Source organism: Rhamphochromis longiceps, linkage group LG20 (genome assembly GCF_057381845.1).
Source record: "Rhamphochromis longiceps isolate RC_006_pf linkage group LG20, R_longiceps_female_GT1.1, whole genome shotgun sequence".
NCBI lineage: Eukaryota > Metazoa > Chordata > Actinopteri > Cichliformes > Cichlidae > Rhamphochromis > Rhamphochromis longiceps.
The window spans coordinates 30,444,349-30,468,512 of record NC_140576.1 but is presented as its reverse complement, the minus strand read 5'-3'; the positions used below and the strand labels follow the sequence as shown (position 1 = coordinate 30,468,512).

Sequence of the window (24,164 nt, the reverse complement as noted above, 5' to 3'; positions counted from 1 at the left end):
ACATTTACTAAAAAGACGCAATGGTTTTTGAAAAACATTTATTCTGAACTGTGCACCACAATTTCAAAACATTTTCTGAAAGATGTAACAGTGTACATGTTCTCACTTTCATTAGAATTTTGTTTATCAAAAGGTCTGACATGGTAAATGCAAATAACAGCATTCTCATCACTTATTTCTTCAATACAATATGCATGTCCTTCATTCATCCCTTTGTGGAACTTCAACGCACTTCTGCTCTCCCCCATATTCCATCTTCACAAGCATATCCTGTGCGGAGATTGAATAAAAATTAGTTGACACTAATTAATGGCACAAATAATCCAGTAAACAATTGCAGCACAGTAAAAAAAAAAAGGAATCCTCTTTGAGCCATTACTTGTGTAAAGTATTTTCCCAAAAGACAAAGACACAGGCAACAGGTAATACTGAACTAAATGTAAAACCTCAACCTTTTTCATTTTTACCTAAACCGTGTGCACAAAACTCTGGAGGGATCTATGCTACCGTAGAACCCAGTCAGGACGTCTGCTACTGCTGTTTGCTCGTTTTTTTTTTTATTTTGTTTTTTTTTTTTTATGGGCGATCGTTTTCAGGCTTCAAGTAGCACCATTATACCAACATTTCACATTCTAGACATTGTTTTAGGTGTATTTGACCAAAAGTTTGACTGAAAATTCACATGCAAGCTTTTTTCAAGGCTGTGGTATTTGCCCGCAAACAATACCTTTCAGCTAGCTAAAACAGAATATTATGCTATCAGCGAGCAACATGGCTAATGCCTTTCACACAGCTTTGTCTCAACTCCAAAGACCCACAGAAGTAAAAGCTCATAATAATAATTGAAACAATCTTTGAAAAAATGACTTACCAAGCATGGCAAACAACTCAAATATGTAGAGCAAAATGTTCTGAAACGGCTTCACTTCAGCTTCGATTGGAGCCGTGCTGGGGGCGGAGTCTGTGAATTTACTCTGTTGGTGTCATAGCCCCTCTAGGAGTTCAGAGTTAAGAGGTCAAGAGTTAATGTTTCCATTGTAACACCTCCAGATTTGACAGAGAAACACTCATTTTTAACACTCGATTTTAACTACTATCATTTTACACCTCAGAGTTACATTAAAAGAATGTGACTCTACTTAGAGTAAAATTAACTCTACTTTTGCAAGGAGACTATTAACACCAAAAAATTTAACACTTTTGAATTTGCTGTGTACCTTTGAGCTCAAAGAAGGAAGCAGTATTGCCTGATCCTAGACCCTCTGTTGTCCATGTGTTGCAAATTATCTTGTGATAACAATGTGTGTAGTTTTGCTCTCCCGTCCAGGACCTATTGAATTTTGCTCTTAGCTGGGCTTGGGCCTTCCTCCCAGTTTTTAATAATTAGGGTCAACACACCCTGTGTCTTCCTGCCAAACAGTAGATCAAGGGGGAACCTACCCAAATGCAAACAACCGAGGGTCTAACCAGCAATCCCAGTTGTGCTCATCCTCGTAAATGAACTTCTGAATCATGGACTTTGAAATCTTATTCAGCTGCTCGACCAGCCTGTCAATCTGAGGGTGATAGATGCTGATGCAAACATCTTTAATGCCCAGTAATTCATACAGTTCTTTTAGTGTGGGAGACATGAATGCCCTGGTCAGACAGTATCTTTTTTGGGATGCCGACTTGGGTAATTACATGAAAGAGCACCTTCGCCACACTCTTTGCAGGAATGGAGTGCAGGGGCACTGCTTCAGGAGATCCCATTACATAGTTCACTAGAACTGATGTAAAGCAATATCCCCAATTTAAATAAAAAAGACTAAATGTGTGTGACGTGGTGTGGTCTGTGGCTCAGCTGCAGGAGAAGGATGGGGCTGTGGGTTTAGGGGCAGTGCCAGGGAAGACTCCAGGGGAGTGTTTCTAAATGTTGGGGCTTCAGAAAATCAACACAGTGTCAAGCACCTTATCCACAGAGAAAGCTAAAAATAACTACACTAAAATAAACCAACCAGAATACAAATGTAAATAAGCAAGAACTAAAAAAGAGGAGTCACGATATAAAGGAGTTTAAAAATCTAAAACAAACAAACAAACAGAACATCAAATAACAAGACTTCAGTAACAAAAACCCCTCAAAACTGGACCAAAGCCCAGGACCATATCAAGTTTTGACTTTAGAGCTTGTTAGATTTGCACAGACTCTTTTTTTTGTGTTGTGTACTATATTTCCATGTCTGTTTGCACGTCGCTGCACCTATTCCCAATTTTCAAAACATCAAGAGAAAAAGGGTGGCTCAAGACCTTTGTACAGCACTGTAAAATGACATTAATTCTATCTAAGACCTACCACATTAATGAAACATCCATTGTTTTTAATAAGCTGTACAAACAATAATGGTCTGGAATGTATTAGACAAAGTTGTTCACAGAACACAAGGACATAAACCTACAAACACAGAGGCCCACACAACACAACACAAAGAACACAAGTTCTTCTTCATATTAAGTCAAAATCAAAACCTAAGAAGTAGAAACCTTCACGGATCACATCAACTCAGTGGTTAAAAACAAAGTTTAGGGAGGAGGATACCAAGGATAATGGGTTACCATTCCTGGACAGTGTTGTGCTCATTGAAGAAGATGAAAGCCTCAACATTGAAGTTTACCAGAAACCCACACACAAGACAAGCGCCTACTCTTTAACTCCCACCACCCAACAAAAGTCCAATGGCAGGACATTTCTCTTGTCCAGATCAGGCTGGCTGTTCCACCTGATCACGCCCCTCCAGATCTAGCTGTCATTGTCATTGAAGTCTGTCGATACGAAGTGTGGCATCATCCAGAACCCCACCCAGCAACTCCAAGAAAGTTGAGTACTCTGAACTATTATTCAGCACAAGAAAACAAACCTTTTGTCTACTCGGAGAAAGCAAGAATACCCACTCTTGCCCACTGCCTCTAAGGGACACTTGAGACTGAGTCCAGTCCCTTGCCAGGAGCCTGGTTCTGGGGCCATTTTCAATATCAAGCCTAAATACTCTGAGCCAATAACTTTGGAAAGAAATTGGACTCAAAAGGATTAAAAATGTGTGTATGGTATGTTAATAAAGATTTACAAAAATGTTCAATCCACACACAAATACAAAGCAATTTAACCACATGTAAACTATTTTGCAAATGCATGCACCTAAACATGAATAACTACGGATCATTTACACATAATTTATGAAGTTCAACTTCACATGATTTTCACTTTCAAAAAGCTTTCCGTGCATCTAGATGTCTAAACTACATGTAACATCCTTCTCACTTACAACCTTAAATACGAGTGCACAAATTGCACAGGTCACATGCCCACGTGGGGACGAATTTCATGCTGCCAGCTTCACATAGACTCACAAATGTAAGCTGCGTTCAAGATCTTGCTGTCATCTGGCCTTCTTCTAAACAGAACTCTACTGGAAAACATAGATTTACCAATTACAGACACTACACAGTACCCTGTGAAGGTTGATATATATAGTTTAAATAAGCTGATGCTGTGGATGATAATGTATGCATTTATAACCCTTTTGAGCCAAAATTCTCTCCATAGATAACCACCTTTGTGTGTCTGCTTGGCCTGATTGACACTGTTGGCGTGTGTCTGATGACAGAATGTCGAACTTTCTTTGTAATACTTGGTATGAGTGAGACTTTCCAACTCAAAAGTTCAGGAAGGAAATTAGTATGAGTTGAAATTTTTTTTATGTCAGGTGACAACTAACTATGTCTTTCAGCTGTTAAAGCGCTACCTGCAACAAACTAATTTCTCAGATTCTCTTAGGTTAATTTATGCTGGCAGTTATTGGCTACACATGCTGGTTGGAGACAGGAACCAGATCAGGTTTGAGTCCACTGCTATGCTGGCTGGGTTGAGGACTCTTATCTCCTCCCTGCAGTCCTCCAATCATGGAGCCAAGGGTACTGCAGCTGCTGCTGTAGGTCTCCATCTGAGCTGCCATTCTCTTGCCAGGTTTGTCTTTCGGTGGCTGTGGCGAAGTTTGGTTCATGAGAAGAGACACTGGAGTGGTAGCCTTCTCGGTCAGACTCTGCACTGTCACTGATGACTGGCATAAGTACACATGGAAGGTACATTCATATTAGAAAAGATACATAGCTTTTTACACAATTCCATATGATTGTTATTCATCATAGTCGGTTTTAGTTTAGTTGTTTTTATTAACATAACACCGGAAGAGGGTTACAAGAATACCATATGACCAATCATATAACTGTCCCACTCTCATATTTTATGTTCCCATTAGTCCCAGTATATACTAAACATTAGCACTGTTTTCTGTAATCTGCCTGTAACACTCTTTTTCCACATTAAAACCAACGAATTGTGAATAACAAGGTTGGGAAATTTTCTGATCAATTTATAATGCGTACAAAATGCAATGTAGACAACAAAAAATAACATTAAAAGTATGTTTGTGATTATGGTGCTGTGGGGATATATTAATTCATTGCACCAGACTGCTACTGGCAGCAATACTGACTATGAGGTGAATCATGTACTTGCTATTAGATGATAGAGCTACACTATCTGTGTTATATAAGTGTCAGTAAATAAAATTATGTTAAATGTTTTTGCTCTCATAAATGTATTCAGTTCAATGCGTTTTTTGAAGCTTTTTAGCTATTCAATACAATTCAATTAAAATGTATTGATGCAGTGCCAAATTACAACAACAGTTGCCTCAAGGCGCTTCATATTATAAGGTCAAGACTCTACAATAACACAGAGAAAACAGAGAAAATGCCAAGAATCATATGATCCCCTATGAGCAAGCGCTTTGGTGACAGTGGGAAGGAAAAACTCCCTTTTAACAGGAAGCAACGTCCAGCAGAACCAGGCTCAGAGTGTGAGGGGAGGGAGCCGAGTTGGTTAATATGGAGAGCCAGAGATGAATAACAATTAAGAATGGGGGAGATGAAGAGTGGGGCACAATGAGTGAAAAAGGGTGAGCAAAAAAGAAACAGTCAGTGTATTGAGCTAAGAGAGGATTCAGCCCTGGCTATATCAACAAGGAAAGTCTGAAGCCTAATCTGAAAAGTAGAAAGGGTTCTGTTCTATTGGTGTGATGCAACAGTATGAGGTCTTTAGATTAAGATTCTATTCTGATGTTAAACATGGGCTAAAGAGGCAGGCCCAGGGAAGGCCGTCATCACACCGGGCAGTAATTGTGTAAATGGCCTGTATTTGTATAGCGCTTTACTAGTCCCTAAGGACCCCAAAGCACTTTATACATCCAGTCATCCACACACTGGTGATGGCAAGCTACATTGTAGCCACAGCCGCCCTGGGGCACACTGACAGAGGCGAGGCTGCCGAACACTGACCACCACCAGTAGGCAACAGGTGAAGCGTCTTGCCCAAGGACACAACGACTGAGACTGTCCAAGCCGGGGCTCGAACCGGCAACCTTCCAATTACAAGGCGAACTCCCAACTCTTGAGCCATGATCTACCTCTCCTATTTCAGCAGGTGCCAGGACCTGAAGAGAGGAGGTAAGCAGTGAGCAGGAAGTAGCACCAGAGATGAGTTGGGAGCTGCCGGCCTGCATGTGCCAAAGTGTTTGTGTGCAAAACAGTAATAAAAGACCGTACTTCACCGTGACCCTCTGGCTGTGTGTGAGGTCCTTAGTGCTCCAGTTGTGCCCAAAGCGAATCTGCGTGATGACGGATATGTGACCTGCACAACTGGTGGAGGCACTAGCACAAATGGTGGTGGAGCTTGCGATTATGCACTGGGAGCAGCCAGTGGCCACCCATAAAAAACACGTAGAACCAGTCCGAGAGCCAGACAAAGGTACCTCCCACAAAAGAGGAGGCCCAGTTAGTGAATATGGTGGTCCTGGAACAATTCATGGAGGGGCTCCCAGCGGGAATGGCAGAGTGGGTCTGCTGCCACCAGCCCTTGGATCTGGCGGTGACCCTGGCCAACGATCACCTAGCAGCACGGCCAGGGTCTCTAAGGGAGCTCCTGCAGCTGGAGGTTGGGAGCCGGGCAATTTCAGCCCCGAAGAGGAGGTTCCGGAGCATGTCTCAAGCTTGGCTATAGTTACTGCAGCTGCTGAACCGGATCCGCATCCCCTTCTGTTTCCACCCCCTTCTTCTGCTGATGCGACTCTGATTTGATTTGATTCAATTCAGTTTTTTACTCAGAAATATTATAATTATGATTTTTTATGAGTACATATCCATATTTTTATATCTATGTATAAAAGCAAAGCTGACACTTGTGAAACTTCATCAGAGGTGGGTGTACCCCTCTTCTTGATCTATAATAGCTGGGATAGGCTCCAGCCTAACTGTGAACCTGAATTGGATAAGAAGAAGATGGATGGTTGGATGGATGGAGAACACTGACACACACTGGAAGATGTGTTGCATTGGAATAGGAAAGAGCTTAGAAAAAGTGCTTAAGCAAATGGGTGTGAATGGGTGAATGAGGCAAGTTGTGTAAAGCACGTTGAGTGCTCAGAGTAGAAAAGCACTGTATATTAATGGTATATTTAGCATAAGTCAATGAGAAAATAATGCTAACATCTGGAACGAGATTGTAACATGCTTTTGAGAACCAGTTTTCATTAGCTTGGTGGTTACACTGTGGGTTAATTGGTGTAATACCCACGTGACACAATTGCAGTAAAACATATACATACAGAACACAAACATAAAAATATCAAAACAAAATTGTAATACATTGATGAAAATGTAAATTTATAGACACCTACAGTTGGTCAGGGAAGATGTAATACAGAAATAATGGGGAAATATTAGTATGAACCTGTTTTTATACAACAAATGAATGACTACAGTGCTATTCACAGCAGAACAAACATTTAAGGCTCAGTGTTAAACTATGTAGGACAAAAGCTGGAGGACATGCACGGATGCTTCTCTAATGGAACATATTCAGAATATTAAAGCACTTTAACTCACATTGCTCACAGATACCTGGCTCCCTGCTAACATTTTCTTCTTTCTGGCCATGTTGGGATTCCAGTGGCAAACCAGACTGTCATTCTGCACGCTGTAGTTCTTGTGGCCAATCAGCCAGTATGTATACATTTTGCCCTTACCCTGGCAGGAGAAGACCACGCGTGAAAAAGGAGCAATGACAAGGTACTGTTCACCAAAAAAACCAAAATGAAAACTAAGCACTGCATATTGTTTGTGTATATGTGGAAATTTTAAGAAATCTCTTAAATTAGACTTGTGTTGAACATGAAGTAAGAAAATGTTTTATAAAAACTTGGACTAAAGACTCTTTAACAAACATAAAATTTCCACCAAATTTCACTTTTTTGTCTTTTAATTTAAATTTGGGAACGTTCTTAAAATAAATAAAATAATATTAATGATAACATATTATGGCATAGCTGGAAATTATTTTACCTTAATCTCAATCTCTCCACGAAGCTGCAGCTCATAAGCATTGTCTTTGATCAGAGCCAGGTATGCTTCTGAACTGATGTGGATTTTCTGAGCTGGCATAAAGAAAAATTAAAATCAACAGACATCATGTAAAGATTTAAGCTTTTCTAGATTTGTATTTGTATATTTGTGCAAGAAAGATCCAAGAAAGCTGTTTTTGGTACCAAATTCCAATACAACACATACAGTCTATTTAGTTTCATTTCATGTCCACTATATTGTGCTATATTGTGTGTGCTAGTGTATACTGGGACTAGCTGCACATACGCAGGCTGGTTGATTCCATTCTAGAGGCTGTGTTGACGGTATCTCCAAATAGACAGTATCTTGGCATCTTGTAGCCCACTATTCCTGCCACACATGGACCTGCATCGCAGGAGAAAAAGAAGCAACACTTTACAATCTTCTAAAAAAAAACCTTTAGCACTAAACATTCAGAATATTCATCAATGGAAGAAGATTGGGGAAAAAAGCAACGACATATCAACTGTAATTTTTGTAAAATGTGTGGTGGTGGGGTGTGGTTTGTGGCTAAGCTGGGAGGGGTGGTGCCAGGGTGCCAGCCATCACCTAATTGTGCCTTTCCTATTTTACACAATAGGACACTGGGAGTGAGGGGCGTGTGGAGACAGGAGAAAAGCTGCAAGCAGCAGTCAGAGTGACATTAAAGTGGCTAAAAGAAAGCATGAGAGATATGCCTGAGCGACCTATGGCTACGTGCATTGCCCAACTCACGGGAACTCATGCAAACGCCACGACACTTCTGCCGGGTGGATCTTCTAGGCGGATGGTGTGTGTTCTGTGGATGGGCTAAAATCTGAGAATTTACACTGGATGATAAAGTACTTGTATTACTCTCCTTATCCAAATGAAAGTTATTTGCCAAGTGGCAGGGACCTTTTGTGGTCATGCAGTGAGTGAGGGATGTTGACTATAAAGTGGTGCATTCAGACAGGGGTGGAGCAAAACACATATAGCACCCCCACCCCCTTAAAGCATGGAGAGAGACAGAAACTGTATCTCTGGGGAACCTGGTGAAAGACCGTTGTGTGGGGCAGGGATAGCTCAGTAGGTAAAGTGGTCGCCCCATGATCGGAAGGTCGGCGGTTCGAATCCACTTAACGGCTACCCTGAGGTACCCCTGAGCAAGGTACCGTCCCTACACACTGCTCCCCGGGCGCCTGCTTAGTGGGCTGCCCACTGCTTCACAGAGTGAATGGGTCAAATGCAGAGAAAAACAAGTAATTTCCCCATGGGGATCAATAAAGTATCCATTATTATTAACCATCTCACGCTGGTTCAGACAACAGCGTTTTCCAGATGCATTCTCTCACTTGCCCATTCTCACCACTTTGAAACTCACCCAGGTATAACACTGTGTTCATGGTCCTACAGATTATCTGTACATAAAAGACAAGTAGTTCAGAAGGAACTGGCTGTAATGCTGGAGATGAGTGTAATAAGAGAGCTGCACAAAGACGGCTCTATATGCTCGTGCGCAGACTAAAACAAAGTGAATGAGGTGTCATTGCTTATCCCATGACGCAGGTTTTTATGTGTATATAGGCTAGGTGCATGTTAGGTTCATAGCTGCCAGCCATCACCTAATTGTGCCTTCCCTATTTTACACAGTAGGACGCTGGAACCAAGGGCCATGCACAAGAAGGGAGCTTCCGCTCCCTTAAGGCCAAAACAGAGAGAATGAGGAGGAGCTTCTTCCCCCAGGCTATTCGGGGCCTGAACCAGGTGTAGGACTGGACTCTCCCAAACACGTCACTATAAGACTGGACTCTCACACACGTCACCACACGCACCACCACACATTTCCTATAATCCTATAATTCCTATAATTTATAATCCTTATCTTTATAATCTCTTCTGCTATTTGCACATTCTTTACTGTAAATTCCTAAGTTAATTTGTAAATTTTTGTAGTAAATTGTAAATATTGTAAAACTTTTCTTCTGTCATTTAATGGTCGGGCATTGTACAGCTACAAGCATTTCACCCCCATGTCATACTGTGTATGGTTGTGTGTGTGTGACAAATAAAATTTGAATTTGAATTTGAAGAAGCGGTCAGAGCAACATTCAAGTGGCTGAAAGCAAGCACGAGAGCTGCGGCTCACACAGCTGTGTGTGTGCCAAGCAGTGAAGACTGTCTGAACTGCCATACTCCATGTTAGACTTGGTGTTTTGGGTTTGTCAGTAGCCTCTTGTGTTGCAAAGAAACTGAAATACAAATTCTAGTCAAAATCATCTGTTGCTTTATCCATGGAAGTTAAAAAAAAAAAGTACCTTTTTCAAATTTTTACAATCTTCCCTTCATGGTTGTCTCTTTGTGCACACCTGGACTGCTCCCAGCACTCCATATAGGCTCCTTATAAGTCCTGTTCAAGAATGTATACATGAACAACAAACTTAAACAGAGCCCAAAGATCAGTTTCTGTGTCAAAACAGAACCAATAGCAAACTGTTTCTTCAACTGAAGAATTGAAACCCTGTTGGTTTACGCTGTGAGTGACTGCCTTGCAAAAATCTTGGCAGCACAGATGCAGCACACTCATCCATTGTCACAAGTTGCAAGAACATGAGAATCTGCTAACATGTCCAAAGGAGAACATGCAGCTGTGGTGCATAAGGAGAAAGTACTTTTGAGTAAGTACTGCACAAGGAGACAACCTTCAAGAGGAGATTTGGCAAATGTAAATCAGATGTTCCTCAGACTTATATATACTCACATATGTGGAAAGTACAAGATTGAATTAATGCTGAATAATGCTTAAGGAGCTATAAAGACTGTGTAAATCCACAAACAATGTGGACAACTTGAAATTGTTTGAAGAGTAAGTGTATACTGTATGCAAACTAAAAAGCACTCAAACACCTGGATATAGGCTTTGCATCTAAGAGCTACTAAGTGTTATTGAGTTTACCTGATGTCTATCATCTCCAATAAATTTTGTGGCTTTGTTCTGATGGTACACAGTTAAAGCTCCGTGAGGATGCCAACATTTCTATGTTTAAGATTTTCAACAGAATCGTCCTCTGAGGATTGTGAATTGTTGAGGATTGTTGCTTTTTAATGCCATTTTTATATTGTTAAGCACTTTGTGCAGCATCGGCTGTTTGAAATGTGCTATATATATATAAACTTGACCTTGACCTTGAATATCCAGGAATCGTAATCTGATATGGTTCCTTTACTAGATGGTACTTACCACAAAGCACCTGACCAAGGTCACTGTAGTGATTCACATTTTTATCAATCCCCACGCAGATTCAAATTTTCTATAACACAGAAAACATCTGCTGTATCTTAATAAATTCCTCTGACCTGTGTGGATGCCAGCTCTGAGCTGAAGCCTCTCATTGGGCATGTGAGGAATGGAGACCTGTCTGACGGCTGCTACCAGATCCAGAGCCATCTTGGCAATTTCATCCACATGTCTGTCTCCGTTCCTTTCAGGTAGGCCGCTCACCACCATGTATGCATCTCCTATAGTCTCCACCTGGATTAACAGATTTTTAGAACTACATAAAATATACAACCTACTCATGTCTAGGAAAATGCCGGGATCGGTGTGGGATCGACTCGTCTGATTTATATATTTTGCAATACCATATTTTCCGCACTATAAGGCGCACTTAAAATCCTTTAATTTTCTCAAAAATCAACAATGCGCCTTATAATCCAGTGCGCCTTATGTATGAATTCTGGTTGTGCTTACTGACCTCGAACTGATTTTATGAGGTACACGGCGCTCAAAAATCTGGCAAAAATGTTTTAGTACGACTTTGGTAAGCTACGAAGCCGCACCGCTTGATGGATTGTCGCAGCATTACGGCTACCGTAGTCAGGAGCCTTGCAGAGTAATCTGGGTCCAAACTCTGCTTCAGGTCCCAAAGTCAAACAAACACTGCAGCATCACTGAGAGTTAAAAAACTGTCTAAATTCTTTCATCTTTAACAAAATGATCAGCTATGCTGCTTTACCAGGTGTAACAATTAAGTTTAACATCCAGGCATCCATGAAAACAGAATTTATTATACTTAACAGAGTTAGCAGGAAGTTAGCTCGCTAGTTTCCACCTAAACATGATATACCATGTTCTGACTGAGAGATTTCTGAAAATTTCTGCTATCACTTAAATGAAGGACCCTCCAGCAGGAACAGAAGATGAAGAAGAAATGAAGACAGAAAACTACATAAATGAAGACAGAAAACTAAACAGCAGTGATGTTTGTAGGGTTAATGAAGTTGGGCTAGCTGGTATATAATGATATACACAGCTATGTTAGCATAGCATATACACAGTGAAGCTGGAGGATGAACGCTAACTTTTTTCCACTCGATAAAAGTTAACGTGAGGGTTCCCGATGGTTAGAGACAAATGCAATCGCATGGCAGGATGCTGTAAACGGACCAAACTTCAGTCAGGAGAACAACTGAGAAAATCCATCCACAATACGAGGTTAGTCATTAATATACTGCAACGACATTAGGAATCGATGGTATGGAAGTGGAGGAAGCAAGAAGAATGAGCTGAGTAAAGTTTGACTAATCTGACTGTTTTGTTTCGTTTAATGTGCCTTATAATCCGGTGGAGAGAGAGGTGGTCAGATTGTCCCAGGTGGGGTAGGGGTGTCGCTTTGCAGGTTTACTTGATGTTACTGTACACACGCTCCAGTATCCTGTGCCCCTGGTAGGACGCTTAACATGATGGTGGAATTTCGAGTTTACTGATTTCAAACATGGCTTATTAAAATCCCCAGCAACGATAGGGATGCCCTCAAGCTGGTCTCTCTGCTGTTTACTAATGATAAGTTTTAGGTGATCCCTTACCAGAGTCTTTGTTGCAGTCCTGGCGGTGAAACATCAGATATTTGTAGATGGAGCCAAGATTCAGTTATAATCAGTAGATAACACGCCCGGACAAAATGGTTGTAGTAAATCTTTGATTGTAGCTCTTCCATTTTGTTTGTGTGGGATCTGTCGTTAGTTAGGAAGATGAATGGAAGCAGGGGTTTGTGTTGCTGCTTTTGCAGTTGGACACGATAGCCAGCTCTGCATCCCAGCTTTTTATTCCTCTCCTGCCATCTCTTGCTGTTCCTGACAATAACCGATGGAGCTCCTGGTGGTCTTGCAATCCTGATGGATACTGTGGGTCCAATCCAAATAAAGTCTAGCTTCAGGCTGAGGTCAGTGTCTATCAGTTCCTGACTACTGAAAGTGATCAGTGCATTGCAGGAACTAGCAATGAAAAAGCATAAAAAACACAAAAAGAAAAGTGCTGCAGCACGCGTCCGTTTGCATTTCAATCTTTGAATTTAGCTTATTTGAAACTTTAGTAGGATATAAACAAGGTACCCTAAAGTCCAAGTTTGTGGTGAGAGTAGCCAACAGTGAAATACTGAAAATATTCTTTGAGACTAGCTTCACACTGGAGTACTGCATTCCAAGTGAAGTATCACAATGACAACTATGTGACAAAGTACCAACATCAGGTCAGAATCAAATCACTGAGCTATGACCCGTCCATATTTGCGAACTTAGCAGAGGAACTTTATAGCATTCTCCTGTTGTATGGCGACACTTTCACATCATCTGGTATGTAGCCAGTCTATGATAAGAGCAAGACAATAGCATTTAACGCAGATGAAGAACTGATTCTATGTGACAGTCTTGTAACTCTTGGAGAAAAAAAGTTTAAAAATGTCAGAAGTTTCATGTATCTTGGTGTAGTGCAGCTGCAGGGAAGGGGTACAGCAGAGGGTTCAGCAGCAGTTCTAGGTGCACAGCCACAGTGTGCCAGCCACTATTTTAACTCAGTAAAATGCTGAGACCGGTCATGTTCAGAGAGTAAGGACAGCAGCAGTGGAAAAACGCTGGAGGAAAAGCTGCAAGTGAAGCACACGTGTAAAACAGTAATTGTGAGAATAAATACGACCTGTTCAGTTGAAACTGAGAGTCTGAAGCTGGATGGTGGGTTTCCCATGACCGTGGTGTTACATTGGCACCCAACTGTGCCTATCACACAAGATGCAAGGGAGCCGGCCAACATGCACCAACAGCAAGAGACAGCACCACAGCAGTAACTGGAGACGCTGCAGGCCCAAGCCGAGCAGCACACACAGGTAATAGGAGAAATAAAATAAAAGTAAAGTTTATTTATTAAGCACTTTTCATAGACAGGCAGTCACAAAGCGCTGTACACAAAGGTTAAAATAAACAGAACGTTTGGTAACAAAATCAACAATACAGTCAATACAAAAGGTTGCATATAAATAAAAATGTAAAATTGAAAAAGGCGTTGATCAACAGAACTTCTGTTTAAACAAAAGTTTTAAACTGCTTTTTAAAGAATCCACAGAGTTAACCAAAAGTAGTTGTGGTGGTCGACTGTTCCACAGCCTTAGTGCCACAGACTGAAAGGCTGGAGGATTTGTGGCTCCGTACCTGTTAATCCTGTCTGTTCCTGCTGAAGGGTCCGAGGAACCTCTTCATTCATCTTCTGTTCCTGCTCGAGGGTCCGAGGAACCGCTCCAGCCATCTGTCTGGAGAGTCAGAGGAACCATTTCTGTTCCTGCTGAAAGTCCCGAGGGGTCGCTCCAGCCGTCTTCTGTTCCTGCTGGAGGGTCCGGGGGGTCGCTCCAGCCGTCTTCTGTTCCTGCTGGAGGGTCCAGGGGGTCGCTCCAGCCGTCTGTTCCTGCAGGGGGGTCTGAGGAACTGCTTCAGCCATCTGTCTTCGCTGGAGGGTCAGGGGAACCGCTTCAGCCATCTTCTGTTCCTGCTGGAGGGGCCGGGGGGTCGCTCAAGCCGTATTCTGTTCCTGCTGGACGGTCCGGGGGTTGCTCCAGCCCTCTTCTGTTCCTGCTGGGGAGTCCAAGGAACCGCTTCAGTCATCTGTCTTCACTGGAGGGTCAGAGGAACCGCTTCAGCCGTCTTCTGTTCCTGCTGAAGGTCCCGGGGGGTAGCTCCAGCCATCTTCTGTTTCTGCTGGGGGTTCTGGAGAACCGCGTCAGCCGTCTGTTCCTGCGGGGGGGTCCGAGGAACTGCTTCAGCTGTCTGTCTGTCTTCGCTGGAGGGTCAGATGAACCGCTTCAGCCGTCTTCTGTTCCTGCTGAGGTCCCAAGGGGTCACTTCAGCCGTTTCCTCATCCTGCTGGAGGGTCCGGGGGGTTTGCTCCAGCCATCTTCTGATCCTGCTGGGGGTTCTGGAGAACCACGCCAGCCATCTGTTCCTGCAGGGGGGTCCGAAGAACTGCTTCAGCTGTCTGTCTTCGCTGGAGGGTCAGGGGAACCGCTTCAGCCATCTTCTGTTCCTGCTGGAGGGGCCGGGGGGTCGCTCCAGCCGTATTCTGTTCCTGCTAGAGGGTCCGAAGGGTCGCTCCAGCCCCCTTCTGTTCCTGCTGGGGAGTCCAAGGAACCGCTTCAGTCATCTGTCTGCACTGGAGGGTCAGAGGAACCGCTTCAGCCGTCTTCTGTTCCTGCTGAAGGTCCCGGGGGGTAGCTCCAGCCATCTTCTGTTTCTGCTGGGGGTTCTGGAGAACCGCGTCAGCCGTCTGTTCCTGCGGGGGGTCCGAGGAACTGCTTCAGCTGTCTGTCTGTCTTCGCTGGAGGGTCAGATGAACCGCTTCAGCCGTCTTCTGTTCCTGCTGAGGTCCCAAGGGGTCGCTTCAGCCGTTTCCTCATCCTGCTGGAGGGTCCGGGAGGTTCGCTCCAGCCGTCTTCTGATCCTGCTGGGGGTTCTGGAGAACCACGCCAGCCATCTGTTCCTGCAGGGGGGTCCGAAGAACTGCTTCAGCTGTCTGTCTTCGCTGGAGGGTCAGGGGAACTGCTTCAGCCATCTTCTGTTCCTGCTGGAGGGGCCGGGGGGTCGCTCCAGCCGTATTCTGTTCCTGCTGGATGGTCTGGGGGTTGCTCCAGCCGTCTTCTGTTCCTGCTGGAGGGTCCGAAGGGTCACTCCAGCCCCCTTCTGTTCCTGCTGGGGAGTCCAAGGAACCGCTTCAGTCATCTGTCTTCACTGGAGGGTCAGAGGAACCGCTTCAGCCGTCTTCTGTTCCTGCTGAAGGTCCCGGGGGGTAGCTCCAGCCATCTTCTGTTTCTGCTGGAGGGTCAGATGAACCGCTTCAGCCATCTTCTGTTCCTGCTGAGGTCCCAAGGGGGGTCACTCCAGCCGTATTCTGTTCCTGCTGGAGGGTCCGGGGGGGGTCACTCCAGCCGTCTTCTGTTCCTGCTGGAGGATCCAGGGGGGGTCGCTCCAGCCTTCTTCTGTTCCTGCTGGGGGGTCCGAGGAACCGCTCCAGCCATCTGTCTTTGCTGGAGGGTCAGAAGAACCGCTTCAGCCAGGTTCTGTTCCTGCTGAAGGTCCTGAGGGGTCGCTTCAGATGTTTTCTGTCTCTGCTGGAAGGTCCGAGGAGCCCATCCAGACACCATCAGCGCCACTAGATCCTCCACCGTTGCCTGCAGTTCCACCACCTGCAGTTTCCACACTGTCGCCTGCAGTTCCACTACCTGCAGTGCCACCAACTGCTCCATCACCTGCAGCTGCCACATCTGTGCCATCTCCGTCCTTCACGTCCTGCTCGACTTCGTTCAGCTCCTCACTGTCGCCAGCCACTTTCCAGACTGCTGGCCAGATATCTTCGCCGTCATGGTCGGCCTCCGGACTTGCTTCGTCTGTGCCGCCACCATCCACGTGGTCAGCCTCCGGATTTTCTTCGCCTGCTGCCTTTTCCATGGCCGCCCGCCGGACCGGTTCAGTCACCTGTGCCGTTGCCACTCTCCTTGTGGTTGGGCCCTGAACTGTTTAGCAATGGACTGTTGTGCTGTTGCCTTCCAGGTTGGTCACCTGAACTCTATGTGAACGTGTCCATGAGCTCCAGCATTTTCTGTGGAATCTGTTTCCTGTTCCTGCTCATCATGTCCTGTGTTTCTCTGGTTATCATCTCATGTTTCTCTCCGCATGTTATAATTCAGGTTTGTTTACTGGGTTTCCCAGTTCAGAGTATTTCTTAGTTCTGTCCCTGCCACCCTTGCTTTTGTTTGTTTTCACCTATTGTAAATAAAGCTCACTAGCATCACTGCCTATGCCTGCATTCTGGGTCCTTCTCTCATAAACTCCACACATCTGCCGTAGCAGCCGTGACATGTTTTATTGTGAAGGTCTCACGTTTCCATGTTCAGTGTGTCTACCTGTGGCGTCATGTTAATTCGTGTCAGTTGTGTTCCCCGTGTGTTCTCACTACCGAGACATTATCCTTCTGTGTATTTATGTCAGCGTCTCCCTCAGTCCTGTATCGTGATCGCCCTCATACCTCACTGTGTGTTCTGTCTGCCAGCCTGTCAAAGACGTACAGCCCACCCAGTCAACCATAAAATGGCTGATTCCACTTCAACCTACCTAGCACTTCTCATTCTGGAGGCTCCTGGGAGCATGAAATCAGGGCTGTCCTGACTGCAGCCCTGGGTTCGCAAGATGTCAGCAAAGAAGTGCGGACAACTCGCAAACCAATCATCGCAGTTGCTGATGATTTGGCCAACCATTTGTTACCACAGGCAGTATATCGCTGCTTGGACTGCCAAGTACTATCAGACCACTTCTGGACATGGTTCCTGCACTACTACCTGCCCGCCATACTCTCTCTTAGTGGCAGTCAGATACAGCCCTGCTTCAACTGGGTAGTGTTTTGATAATCACTGATCCCAACTTCCCAGAGCTTCACATAGCCTGTAGGGAACATTGGCAAGGTGATCCCTGGCAGCCTTATTTGCACTGCAGAGGTTAAAGTGATGGACCATACCTATGGATGACCTGTGAGGTAACCTCATTCGGCTGACTGCTGTTCCGAATGAAGATTTATACAATGGATTTAGTACTGCAAACTTGCTGGAGCAAGTCTGGGGGTGGCTGTTCTGAAGATGTCATTTACCAGCCTGTCCACAAGGGGCAGCTATGTACTGTACAGTGAGGCAAAAAAGTATTTAGTCAGCCACCGATTGTGCAAGTTCCCCCACTTAAAATGATGACAGAGGTCAGTAATTTGCACCAGAGGTACACTTCAACTGTGAGAGACAGAATGTGAAAAAAAAATCCATGAATTCACATGGTAGGATTTGTAAAGAATTTATTCGTAAATCAGGGTGGAAAATAAGTATTTGGTCACCTCAAACAAGGAAAATCTCTGGCTCTCACAGACCTGTAACGTCTTCTGTAAGAAGCTTTTCTGTCCCCCACTCGTTACCTGTATGAATGGCACCTGTTTGAACTCATCATCTGTATAAAAAACACCTGTCCACAGCCTCAAACAGTCAGACTCCAAACTCCGCCATGGCCAAGACCAAAGAGCTTTCGAAGGACACCAGGAAAAGTATTGTAGACCTACACCAGACTGGGAAGAGTGAATCTACAATAGGCAAGCAGCTTGGTGTGAAAAAATCAAATGTGGGAGCAATCATCAGAAAATGGAAGACATACAAGACCACTGATAATCTCCCTCGATCTGGGGCTCCACGCAAGATCTCATCCCGTGGGGTCAAAATGATCATGAGAACGGTGAGCAAAGATCCCAGAACCACACGGGGGGACCTGGTGAATGACCTGCAGAGAGCTGGGACCAAAGTAACAAAGGTCACCATCAGTAACACACTACAACGGCAGGGAATCAAATCCCGCAGTGCCAGACGTGTTCCGCTGCTGAAGCCAGTGCATGTCCAGGCCTGTCTGAAGTTTGCCAGAGAGCACATGGATGATACAGCAGAGGATTGGGAGAATGTCATGTGGTCAGATGAAACCAAAGTAGAACTTTTTGGTATAAACTCAACTCGTCGTGTTTGGAGGAAGAAGAATACTGAGTTGCATCCCAAGAACACCATACCTACTGTGAAGCATGGGGGTGGAAACATCATGCTATGGGGCTGTTTTTCTGCCAAGGGGACAGGACGACTGATCCGTGTTAAGGACAGAATGAATGGGGCCATGTATCGTGAGATTTTGAGCCAAAACCTCCTTCCATCAGTGAGAACTTTGAAGATGGAACGAGGCTGGGTCTTCCAACATGACAATGATCCAAAACACACCGCCCGGGCAACAAAGGAGTGGCTCCGTAAGAAGCATTTGAAAGTCCTGGAGTGGCCTAGCCAGTCTCCAGACCTCAACCCCATAGAAAATCTGTGGCGGGAGTTGAAAGTCCGTGTTGCTCGGCGACAGCCCCAAAACATCACTGCTCTCGAGAAGATCTGCATGGAGGAATGGGCCAAAATACCAGCTACTGTGTGTGCAAACCTGGTAAAGACCTATAGTAAACGTTTGACCTCTGTTATTGCCAACAAAGGTTATGTTACAAAGTATTGAGTTGTATTTTTGTTATTGACCAAATACTTATTTTCCACCCTGATTTACGAATAAATTCTTTACAAATCCTACCATGTGGATTCATGGATTTTTTTTTCACATTCTGTCTCTCACAGTTGAAGTGTACCTCTGGTGCAAATTACTGACCTCTGTCATCATTTTAGGTGGGGGAACTTGCACAATCGTTGGCTGACTAAATACTTTTTTGCCCCACTGTATTTAGTGCAGATGGATCAGTGACAACCGGTTCAGCCATGCAGTCTCTTGGTTGGCTTCATCAGATCCACAGTTGATTGCTGTTTGTGTTCCTGTGTGTGCATCCAGAGAAATGTAAATTGTAACTTTGCAACTGTTCAGTAAGGCGTGCAGGCTGTGAACAACTTTTCAGTTTCTGATAAACTTTAATGTGCCTTATATTATTGTGTGTATGCATGTGAACCACATCTCTGTGCTGCCTTAAGAAGCAGTAAACCCATCAACTGTGTCATGATTCTTTGTCTGCATTGAGCCTGGGGGAAACATAGGGAGTGCATTCGAACCGATGTGATTATCACCAAGTGTAGCTGGCATGGTAGTTTAGAGCCTTCACCACAATAGCAACACAGCATAATGAACAGGATCCATACTGTCTTAATATCATTCTTTGCAGCAGAGACTTCAGGCTTCAATGATGGCTGCAGATAGAGAACCAGGGAAACTCAGCTGCAGCTTTTCAGACTGATTAGTAGTCTGAGGAGCAGCCCAGAACCCTGCTCTGTCTCTTCTGCAAGTACTGCAAAGGTTCTGTTGAGGTTTCCTTGTGTGTAACGGCACACACAAAATACCTAAATCAGGGAGGACTAGAATGTATGCTAGGGCAGCGGTCCCCAACCCCCCGGGCCTTGGACCGGTACCGGTCCGTAAGTCGTTTGGTACCGGCCGCGAGAGTTGAGGCTCAGGTGTGAAATGTATGGTTTTCAGGGTTTTTATCGGTTTTCAGCGTTATTTTGTTATCGTTTTTATCGTTAACTTGGTTTTCCTGGGTCTTTTCAAGTGTGTTATGAATAAATCTTCTTTTTTTCGGTACCGGTACTAGTTTTATTTTGTTGTATTCATCCGCGACACCTTAAAGGCCGGTCCATGAAAATATTGTCGGGCATAAACCGGTCCATGGCACAAAAAAGGTATGCTAGGGTGTTACTGATTGACAGTGCATATTGTTACTGAAATCTGTTTAAGCCTGAGCTACAACCAAAATTAGGCTTTACAGAGGTATACTGAAAGGCTACAACTACTAACTAGCAGATTCAATACATCTGCACAAGTGCAGACACCCCAGATTTCAACAATGTATAACCTTAAAGCCCAGAGACATGCCCACAGAACAAGTAACTAAATAAAGAATTATTTCAATTGAAGTCAAAAAAGTGATGAAAGTGGAAGTAAAACTTGGGTTACCTTGTAGACATCATAGGAGTCAATGCGCGTATCAAAACACATGTAGAGGTTGTTGAGCATCTTCACTACTTGCAATGGAGTACAGGACGCAGATATAGAGGTGAAGCCCACAATGTCTGAGAAAAAAATGGTCACCTGGAACCAAAGGTAGAAAAGTAGTTCCATTACTATATAGAATTACTGTTTGTAGTGGAAATATAATAGAAAACATCTAAAAGAGAAATAAAATCTTCAGACGGAGAAAATGAAGTTGAACTTGTACCAGAATTATGGGAAGATAAAACTACAGAGAAAAAAAGGAACATCTTGTGATCCAGAGCGTATGGCGTTATGTGTCAGACATGGTGACCGCAGTGTTGTGCCATGGGGATGTATGGCTGCTAAAGGAATGTGCCACTACTGTTTACTGTTGATGCAACTGCTGAGAAGCAGCAGGATGAATTCTGTAGTATACAGGACTACACTTTCTGCTCAGATTCACCCAGATGCTTATAAACTGAACTGAGTGACTATGAATAACAACCAAAAGCAATTTTAAAGTTTCTCAAGGCAAAGAAACTGTTGATTGCATTGTTGTCAACTCATGAGAGCATGCTTTTCAGTTATTAAAGATGAAACCAAAAAGAGGGAGACACACAAACAAGCAGCAGGAGAATGGCTGTTGTAAAGGCCTGGCTAAGCAACTCAAGACATGAAAGGCAGTAACGGAGGATGTACATAGGTTCAAGACTTTAGGCAGTCACTACCCGAAAAAGAAAAAGTTTACTTGGATATTAGGAAACATTCTTGTATTAAATTTTTTAAATTGCTTACAGATGTTTTCGGATGAAAGATGTCCAAAACCTGTGGGGTTACACTATATATATATATATATATATATATATATATATACCCCAAGAAGGGACCGGTCCCATCCAACTACCGACCAATAACCTGCCTCAGTACTACATGGAAGCTCCTGTCAGGCATCATATCGGCTAAGATGAACAGGCACATGGGTCAATACATGAGCGGGACACAGAAAGGAATTGGCAAGAATACAAGAGGCGCAAAACACCACCTACTGGTAGACAGCCGAGACTGCAAGACCAGACTGACCAACCTGTGCACTGCCTGGATTGATTACTAGAAGGCCTATGACTCAATGCCCCACAGCTGGATATATATATATATATATATATATATATATATATATATATATATATATATATATATATATATATATATATATATTAGGGGTGCAACGATACTCGTATCGATATTGAACCGTTCGATACAGTGCTTTCGGTTCGGTATGCATATGTAACGAACAATACTAAATTTTTAATTTATTTTATCAACTTTCCTTCTGACGATGCTGTCTGTGTTGAGCGCTCAGTGGATCTGCGCTCGACAGTGTAGCCTAGGCGGAGTAGTCGAACGCAGATTCACTGAGCGCAGGGCAAGCTAGCGAGACAGAAGTTAAGCTCTCCTTGCAACATGGCAAATTGAACCTCCCCCACCCTCATTCAGATCTGGCATTTGGAACTATTTTGGTTTTCATGTGACGTATGACCCTGAAGGTAAGCGAGTCATGGACTAAAGTAAAACAGTATGTTGGATGTGCCACGCAATGCTCAATTACATTGGTGGGAACTACTGCGTTAGCGCAGTTAGCTCGTTAATGTGTTGACGCTGTCCAGCCCCACGCACGGGGCGATCCGCGGTAGCTCGTTAACGGAGATTTGCCGTGTTGTGGCGTTAACGTCATTTCAACGAGATTAACGCTGACAGCACTAGTGGGAACACAATAATTATGACTGCACATTTACTCCGACATCATCCTAGTGCAAAGACAAGTGGAAGCAGACAAAAACAACAAGCACGCATGATACAAACTTTACCCGAGTCATTTAGACAGCCGTTAGCACATGATTCTCCTTATGGGGACCTGATATGTTTAATATGCTGCTGAGAATATAGCCCAGAAGAAGCGTATAGTATAGCTTTTATTTTGGAAAGAGCCATTTCTCTGTAATAAACTCTCTTTTCCAAAGATGAGTGATTCCTCAATCAGATACAGGGCTCGCAAAATCGCTAGCCCGACGTCCCGGGGCTAGCGATTTTTCCAGTCGGGCTACCAAAATCTATCTCTGCCCTGCCCGTCGGGCTATCGTAGGAAGGAAAAATATATGTCAATGCTTTTGCATTCTTTCTAAATGTAGCTGGGTAATTATGTCATTGGCATCGGAGAGGACTGTCAATATGTGACATATTGAAATCGTGTTTGAATTTGCGCTTGTTTTTTGCTTTCACTTTAGAAATCGCGCGAACTGTGTATAGAGAGTGACAGTACTGATTGGTATGAGGCTAGAGGCTAAGATCCAGGTAGCACTGAGGGAGGTTAGCCAACTATCGGAGTTGCAGAAAGGCGCGATGAGGAAGGTGCCTAAGAAGTACAGGAAGCTGTCCATCCATTCCTGAGGCCTTGGAAACTGCCAAGCAACGACTCACAGCCTTGGCCAGCCGTTTGAGGAGGTACACCAGAGAGATAGAAGACAGGAGAATAAACCAGCTGTTCTCCACGGAACCAGCCAAGGTGTACTCTCAGTGGCAGGGGAACAATATGAGAACAGCACCACCAAGGCTGGAGACAGAACAATACTGGAAGAGCATATGGGAGAAGGACGCAACCCATAACGGCAATGCTCAGTGGCTAGTGGATCTGAGGGCAGACCATAGCGACCTTCCCGAACAGGGTCCAGTAACCATCACAGTGGCAGATATCCAAGAAAGGGTCTCCAGTATGAAAAGTTGGACAGCACCGGGCCCTGACATGGTTCACGCCCACTGGCTGAAGAAGCTGACTGCACTCCACGAGCGCCTGGCAGCACAAATGAACCAGCTGCTAGTTGACGAGAGACACCCGGAATGGCTAACCGAAGGCCGGACAGTCCTGATCCTCAAGGACCCCCAGAAGGGACCAGTCCCCTCCAACTACCGACCAATAACCTGCCTCAGCACCACGTGGAAGCTCCTGTCAGGCATCATATCGGCTAAGATGAACAGGCACATGGGTCAATACATGAGCGGGGCACAGAAAGGGATGGGCAAGAATACCAGAGGCGCAAAACACCAGCTACTGGCAGACCAAGCAGTCAGCCGAGACTGCAGGACCAGACTGACCAACCTGTGCACTGCCTGGATTGATTACAAGAAGGCCTATGACTCAATGCCCCACAGCTGGATCCTGGAATGCCTAGAACTACAGTGGGGCAAAAAAGTATTTAGTCAGCCACCGATTGTGCAAGTTCCCCCACTTAAAATGACGACAGAGGTCAGTAATTTGCACCAGAGGTACACTTCAACTGTGAGAGACAGAATGTGAAAAAAAAAATCCATGAATCCACATGGTAGGATTTGTAAAGAATTTATTCGTAAATCAGGGTGGAAAATAAGTATTTGGTCACCTCAAACAAGGAAAATCTCTGGCTCTCACAGACCTGTAACGTCTTCTGTAAGAAGCTTTTCTGTCCCCCACTCGTTACCTGTATGAATGGCACCTGTTTGAACTCATCATCTGTATAAAAGACACCTGTCCACAGCCTCAAACAGTCAGACTCCAAACTCCGCCATGGCCAAGACCAAAGAGCTTTCGAAGGACACCAGGAAAAGTATTGTAGACCTGCACCAGACTGGGAAGAGTGAATCTACAATAGGCAAGCAGCTTGGTGTGAAAAAATCAACTGTGGGAGCAATCATCAGAAAATGGAAGACATACAAGACCACTGATAATCTCCCTCGATCTGGGGCTCCACGCAAGATCTCATCCCGTGGGGTCAAAATGATCATGAGAACGGTGAGCAAAGATCCCAGAACCACACGGGGGGACCTGGTGAATGACCTGCAGAGAGCTG

The 24,164-nt window shown here is 44.3% G+C and overlaps 1 protein-coding gene and 1 long non-coding RNA gene across 2 annotated transcripts in view; both read right to left on the bottom strand.

Moving 5' to 3' along the window:
- Positions 1 to 21: 21 nt before the first annotated feature.
- Positions 22 to 1,272, bottom strand: LOC146645613 (uncharacterized). Its single transcript, XR_014909156.1, has 2 exons — positions 872 to 1,272; positions 22 to 270 (listed from the first exon to the last, which is right to left on the bottom strand). It is a non-coding gene; the product is annotated as an uncharacterized LOC146645613 (long non-coding RNA).
- A 2,567-nt stretch (positions 1,273 to 3,839) lies between these two features.
- LOC146645612 (uncharacterized) overlaps positions 3,840 to 24,164 on the bottom strand; it is a 41,188-nt gene continuing 20,863 nt past the window's right edge. The window contains exons 3-8 of the mRNA XM_085394219.1: positions 20,269 to 20,403; positions 10,813 to 10,987; positions 7,744 to 7,842; positions 7,438 to 7,529; positions 6,982 to 7,122; positions 3,840 to 4,097 (exon numbers count right to left, since the gene is read on the bottom strand). Of these exons, the coding sequence (XP_085250345.1) occupies positions 3,840 to 4,097; positions 6,982 to 7,122; positions 7,438 to 7,529; positions 7,744 to 7,842; positions 10,813 to 10,987; positions 20,269 to 20,403 (900 nt within the window). The remainder of the gene's footprint in view (positions 4,098 to 6,981; positions 7,123 to 7,437; positions 7,530 to 7,743; positions 7,843 to 10,812; positions 10,988 to 20,268; positions 20,404 to 24,164) is intronic.